At 36.9% G+C, this 7,500-nt stretch overlaps 1 protein-coding gene across 3 annotated transcripts in view; it reads left to right on the top strand.

Moving 5' to 3' along the window:
- LOC113804747 (uncharacterized) overlaps nucleotides 1–1,991 on the top strand; it is a 16,613-nt gene extending 14,622 nt beyond the window's left edge. For 2 of the 3 annotated variants that reach the window (XM_027355637.2, XM_027355638.2), the window contains one exon: nucleotides 1,136–1,991. In XM_027355637.2, the coding sequence (XP_027211438.1) occupies nucleotides 1,136–1,617 (482 nt within the window). In that variant the 3' untranslated portion in view covers nucleotides 1,618–1,991. Of the gene's footprint in view, nucleotides 1–276; nucleotides 454–1,135 lie in introns of those variants that run through there. The other variant, XR_003475627.2, reaches the window with a different exon arrangement.
- Nucleotides 1,992–7,500: the final 5,509 nt, after the last annotated feature.

Genomic DNA, 7,500 nt, shown 5'->3' with positions numbered 1-7,500 from the left:
ATTCACTATTTCAATATAGTAATTATTTATATATACCTATTTCACGATTCGTTGTGGAATCCCTGGCGGTCGTCAGCTGGGAATCCTTTCTAGAATAACGTTTTCGAGAAATGGTACGTCTAGATAAAGGGAATCAAATACTGGGCAATGCATACAGTACCATATGGTCACTTATTAAGTGTACATTACATTTAACAGACTGAGAACTCGAGCATGAAAGCACAATGTATTTATTATATTACTTTGTTTCCTCACAAATATCACTTTCGTTTTCAGTGCTACAATGCTCCGAAATTTCCTTCTCGATACCCGTGTCCACTGGGTTCATGTAGTCGCATTATGATCGTAAAACAGCTGCTTGAGACAGCAAGACTCAAGAATGACGTCTTGCAAATGAGCGTGTCCAGCGATGGTTTGTGACGTCATATGTAAATAAAAATCTGATTCGCATGACTAAGTTGTTTCTGATATGTTTCCTTATTCACTTAATATCAACAAGGTCTTGTTTTTTAAACTTTTGTTAAAAATAACACAAATACAAGTTATGAATTTTCGAAGCCCTTCAAATTTAATTAACGTAATATTCATCCGGCAATTACGGGATTGTGTCATCAATCAAATTGATATATCCACCATTATTGTTTTTTTAACAAACTGAATTTTCTTCTGAGGATATTGGAAAGCTTTGTGTTTAAGTGACATCATGCTTGAGCTCGATGATATCTCAAGACGGGGCCAGAGGTAAAGGTAAAAAAATTGACACAAAAAATTCAAAACATTTAGGTCTGACTAATACTAAAAATTTTGCACGGCAAAAATATGTTATACAATGAACTGCTATTAATTCAACACGCTTTCATATGATACAAATTCATAGAAAGGAACTAGAGATAAAAATATTACTTGATTTAGTGGAAGAAAATTGATTAGAGAACAAGCACTTTCAATCTATAAATAAATACTCTTACATTTCTCTGAAATCTCAAAATAATGATAATAACTAGGATTTAAAAAGAAACGCTTCTTTGCCACACCCAATGAGTCTTAATTCCGCATGTGTGCGCAATCTCTGATGTTTTTATGGGAAGAGTACTTACTCATATAAAATATGATAAATGTGCCTGATACTTTACAGACACGTTGATAATCTTGCTGACGGTGCTGCTCCTCTGCTGCCTGGTCGAATGGTGCTGGAAGCCTATCCTCTTCCTGAAGTGCTCCTCGGACAACGATCCAACGGATGACGACGCCGTTCCGATCGAGCCGAACACGCCCTTGGTATACGCGGAAGAACCACCTTCGTATGACCAGGTCATCCTACAGGATCGTCAGTCGAGTGTGCTCTTTCTGGCAGAAATGCAAGGCTCAAGACAACTTCACGGCTCTTTGCCGGGCCATGAACCCCAGGCAGAGGAGGGGGCGTGTGAGGGCCAAAGACACAGCTCACGTCACGGGGTTCCTCCTGCATATTCCAATTCGCCTTACTTTGTAGCGAACGAAATCCAGTTGTCGGTAGACGGACTACCTAGTTATAATGACGCTGTTGCTTCAATGCAGGAGACTGCACGTTGCAGAGGGGAATCCGATTCTAATGACGGATATTCGGTGTTTATGTAGTGTTGTGATTTTGTTATCTCAAAAGCTTGAATTTAGGACTTAAAGGGATAAGTAATTCATCTGTGAGTGGTGTTTTTTTTTAGCTAGTTAAAATGGCAACTAGAAAGATTAACCTGCCTACAAAGGGACATTATTGGCCTACACTGGGCATAAATAATACATTAAATGGACAATACAGTGAACACTAAAAACTTCTTCATAAGCCCTCTAGAAGTTCACTTTTATATAGGTTTATTTCAAACCAATTTCAATACGCAGACTATAAACATTCGAATATATGGAACTATAGCATTTGAATTAATGATCATTCATAACAACCTACCGACCGGTTTTACTCCATGTACTCCCTCGCAATATATAGTACAGTGCCTTCCTTCGAGACTTGACTTGCCCCTCCTAACCTCGAACACACACACACACGCACGCGCGCGCGCGCGCACACACACACACGCACACACACACACACAGACAAAGAGTGTGAGAGAGAGAGAGAGAGAGAGAGAGAGAGAGAGAGAGAGAGAGAGAGAGAGAGAGAGAGAGAGAGAGAGAGAGAGAGAGAGAGAGAGAGAGAGAGAGAGAGAGAGAGAGCATCTCTTTGGGTAAATGTTTACAACAGGACGTCAGAGACCTCAACTCAAGCCAACAACATGAAAGATTTCGAATGAGCCGATCCTAGACGCGTAAACTATCAGAAAGATCGCCATATATGTGAAAACCCTTCCCAACTCGGAGCTCCCCCGCCCCTCATTCCCTGCCAATCACTGTATTCTCCAAACCATAAGAATGGGATCCGCCCTCCCCCCATGCCCTCTCAATCGCGTTTTCCCGATTATCCCATTTCCTAACAGACTGCTTTGTTAGTTACAATATTTTATACATTTAAAGGTTTGAATTTGGGCTTGTGTTACCTCATAGCTGAAGGAATAAGTAGTTGGGTGGTAACGAACTTCTGCCAATTTTCTGAAGTTGGAGCACTCTAATCATATTTCATTAATTTAATGTTATCCTTGAGATCGTAACAATTTCATTAATTGTTCGTTTTCACCGATGTATTAGGGAAAGAATTCGGAAACACAAGAAGCACTGTAAACAAAGTTGGTTTCTGAAACGAACAGCGAGTACTGACAAAACTGTCAAATTTGCCGGTAGATGGCTGTGTACTGGGCACGTTTTCTATCTTTAGTGAAGTAGAGAGAGAATGGGAAATTGATAACCCAAATCATTTTAGTTAGCCTAATTCCTTCCGGATTTTACAAGACACAGAAAATGTATGTTTGTGTGAAAGAAACACTAATTGCATACATTTCTTTCTAGTGAAATGTGTATTCAGGTGATTGCAAATGAACATATCCCATTAACCGAGCGGTCCCCAAGGTTCCGTAGGCTCGGGAGCAGCATGAACAAATATGCACACGTTTCGTCTATTGTAACTTGAAACTGTGCTTAGAATTCCTATTATTTCTTATGTTTTTACGTCTTTACATATATGTAGCTGAATCTGATACATTTCTCTGGAAATGTGTGAAATGAAAAACGTTGGTTAATGTCATAATGCATTCTGTAAAAATCACCTTTAATATCACCTTTGTGGCCATTGTTGATAACGGACTGGGAGTACCTTCATGAAATATCTTTGTGTAAATTCTGGCGACTAGAGAGATGGAGGCAATTGCTTTATAACCGATACTCCACAGAAAATGTAAAATGACACTTTTCCCAGTGTACAGTAAAAGGACCTTTTTCTACATTCTACAGCCGGAGCTTCGAAGACGTGTCAAGTAGCCAGGAAATCCGGAATATGCGTTTCGGCAAAATACCTTACCAATGTCATTTTTAAGAAAGCGCATTAGAATACTTTCATTTGAGTATTTTTTTTATTTCTCCCGCACTGTATTTTGTATATATACTTAACGTTCACTTACCCCTTTACGATGAGGATACGTACTGATTTACAAAATTATGGGGACTAGGCCTAAATGTATGTACAGTTGGTTGTTATATAATTTATAGTCTTCATTGCAAAGGCTATAGGCCTATATAGATTAAGCTCATTTTTCACAAATTCTCAGTACCGTAATATTACCTCTCACTCTGCTGTTTTAGCTTCCGTAGACTTGAATTACAGTAGAGCGTTCATAAATGTGCATGTGGAGCATATTATTTAACAAGTATTCTAAGAATGTACATCCAATATAACATAAAATGCATTATATATTTAAAGAAGGTACATTTTATGAATGCTCATTTAAATATAATTTGACAGAAACTAAAGTAGAGTCACATTCAAAGTAGAGTGCATTTCAAAGATATTGGAAATGATTGGTCGTGGGGTCAGGAGCTATATGCACACGTCAATGCGATTAATGCAAGTTTACCGCATTTACGTTTTTTCGCATACTTCAACACCCACATATAGATTATACTTGATGTAAAACCATCACAACAAAATATATAGATGATATGTTGCAGTGATAAAGGTTATTTGCAATGCTGTGCACAAACTATCTTACATCAGTATAGTATAGTTATCCCGTTACGATCTTCCGTTTTATGTTATGGAGTGGAACTGATGTAACGAAAAGCAAAATTGTGATCAGTTATCATCCTCTATCATGGTGGTTACTTTGTTGTATCACAGTAAATAAGTTTTATTCTCTATTGTACACTATATATAAATATGGTAATGATTAGGGAATAACTGCCAATGTTAATCCTTGACATCATAAAATGTGATCAAAATGGAAACAGTCTAGCGTCTGGATTGTATTCATTTTGTCATTTTGTACGCCTACTGCGATTTTCAGGGATGATGATTGGGGCTATTCTTAATTGGCATCATCACCGTAAATCTACAAACCTAACCTTTGAGATACGTAAAGATAATAACTATATATGTTAATCAAGGAAGTTGATGGCTCATAGCTCAGAGGGCATTTTGTGTTTTATGTATATAAAAGGATGTAATATTATTTTGTTACTCAGATTTGTGCAGTACTGTATATTGCATTATTCGTATCCCAAATTATATTTTCTCTTTACACTATTTTATAAGGTGCTTGAGATAAATGCACAAGTATGTATGGTTAACCATTTATGTATATAAAAGGACGTAATATTATTTTGTGACTCTGATTTATGTAGTAACGTATATTGCATTATTCGTAACCCATATCATATTTTCTTTTTACATTATTTTATAAGGTACAGATACTATTCTTATTACTATTATTATTTCTTCTTCTTCTTCTTCTTATTATTATTATTATTATTGACATTATCATTATTATTATTGTTGTTGTGGTTATTATTATTATTATTATTAATATTAATTATTATTACAAGAATTATTAATGTCTGTTTCTGTATTTATGATTTTTTCAAATGTAAAGAGTGTGTGATAACTGTAAACCCTTTTATTACCACTTCAGATTATTTAGATCTCTTCCATCAGTGTAATTGGACACTCTTAAGTGTTTCTAATTTAGTGTAAAATAATAGTCTTCATGGACTTTGCTTTTTCGGAATATTATTACACTCTCATAAGTTGCCCCCTCAAACATTTGCGTTTTCTATGATGGCATGAAACGTTTTGTTTTCTGTAAGACGTATTGGATAAACTATTATAATATTTTCCACGGCGAAGTTTATTCGAATTATGAAATAAAATAATGGATTGAGAAATGTATTTGATATTATGAACAACTTAAATGTGCTAATGAATACTGCATGTACTGTAATTAAGTTGTAGCCATAATAATATGCATAACGGTGTCAAGAATAATGATAATTACTTTTGAAATTTTAACTATATTCTTAATTGTGAGTGCGATGAGTATGCGAACACTATAATATCAACATTGATAAAAAATATAAATCATCGTCACTAAGAACACCTACAATAATGATTTAGAAATAAAATCGAAATAGATTTGGATATACAGACATATTCCCGACAGTTTTCCCATCAACTTATCAAGAACATAGAAGAACGATTCTTGCATCTACTTCATAGTTCTTTAGTACGAGGCTGAGTGACCCTTCCGTCGAAAAAATATATCCTCTAGTACTTGTATACGCGTTTGGCGAGGCGAGTCCTTTGAAGATGCAAGTTCTCTCGACGGCTGGTTAGTTTTGAGATAGATGATGAACAGTGGCTTCCTATGAGCACCCATCTCCCCAGGTGGATTTCGACATCTGTTTACTTCTGCCCAACCTTCACGTATTTCAATTTCATTTATCATTTTTGGGGAGATGGTTATTCCTTTGGATACTTTAGGAGCCCAGTACATGACCCGTCACAATAATAATATTTTTCTATAATGATTTAAGAATAAAAAAAATCATTAATAGGAGTATACAATTCAGCCCTCAAAAGAAAATAAAACACAGTCTATCAATCAACAGTATTTAATGCTGTACAAAACGAGGCGTATCACAGGTCGGTAAAATTAGGGTTCTCATTCTGGGACAACCATGTTCTTTGATGTATAAAATGGCATAATTTCGTCCCATAAGAACTTTGACTAAAGAAATATACAAAAGACAGTTTCTGCTGAATATTCCTCACGCTGATAAAGATTCTGAATGGGAATGGAGTGTAATCTTTATAACTTCAGTGTTCGAAAGGCAGAAGGAGGTGAGTTCTCAGCAAAAACATGTGAACTTGCAAGTGGCCAGGTGACATAAGGTGGCATGGGTGGACTTCGATGATATTTGCTGACGACTAAAAATATGTTTCAGTATACAGAACATACAAAATTCTCTCTCTCTTTCACACACACACACACACATGCTCACGGAAAACCCTGAACTGAAGAAACTTTTATACTGCATGTATACATGTATATGTTAAAATGTGTGTGTGTGTGTGTGTGTGTGTGTGTGTGTGTGTGTGTGTGTGTGTGTGTGTGTGTGTGTGTGTGTGTGTGTGTGTGTGTGTGTGTGTGTGTGTGTGTGTGTGTGTGTGTGTGTGTGTGTGTGTGTGATGAAGTACTTGCCCACAGAAGCCTTTCAGAATGACATCAGAGCGAAACTTCTCTTGACGCCCTCGTTCCCTGGACCGAGTCGGGATCCTCAAAATTTTCTCTTAAAGTCAGCGAGGTGCCGTGCATTCACATTTAAAAACGAGAAACTATGCATATAGAAGATACACAAATTTAAGACGTTAAAATCCACATTTTTTTGGGCTAAACGGAAATATTTAAACAATTAAGGATATAAACAAGAGCGATTCACCCGAAATATCGCGGATCTTAATGGGCCCATATCTTCAACTTTTCTTATTTCAAGTTCTATCGACACGTTCATGCTTAACACGAACCTATGCACGCGTATATCTTATGAATATAAACATACATGATAGGCCTGCATACACACTATCCACAACAGACCTCACGCATATTCATATATGTAATCATATATACACCATGCATAGGAGCTTCATGGCAACACAATTCAACCATGGCGACAGAGTTGCGACAACAATTTGGTTGTGCTCGTAATAATATAGCCGAAGCCGGGTAACCCGCTGCGGTTGCCCATGAAGCAGCGAGTTCACCGGGAAGAGAAAGGTCCGGGGAGCTGCATCGCCTGTGCATCGCGCAGAAAGGTCCGGCTGAGAAGTTTTCCTTTGGCATGGGTGTCTTGACTAGCCTACTTTGGTAACACCACGGATATGTGAATAGGTAAATGGGTGTGTAGGCATGTATGTGTACCTGCCTATATACAACATACACGGATATGAACATACATATACATGCATACATACATACATACATACATACATACATACATACACACAAGCACACACACACTAACTTATATATATATATGTACGTACACACAAAAAATACACAATGACTGCAAATATCTAAATTCATGTAT

This window comes from Penaeus vannamei, chromosome 21, assembly GCF_042767895.1.
Source record: "Penaeus vannamei isolate JL-2024 chromosome 21, ASM4276789v1, whole genome shotgun sequence".
In the NCBI taxonomy this organism is placed as follows: Eukaryota; Metazoa; Arthropoda; class Malacostraca; order Decapoda; family Penaeidae; genus Penaeus; species Penaeus vannamei.
The sequence above is the reverse complement of the archived record's forward strand: the minus strand, read 5'-3'. Positions and strand labels throughout refer to the sequence as shown.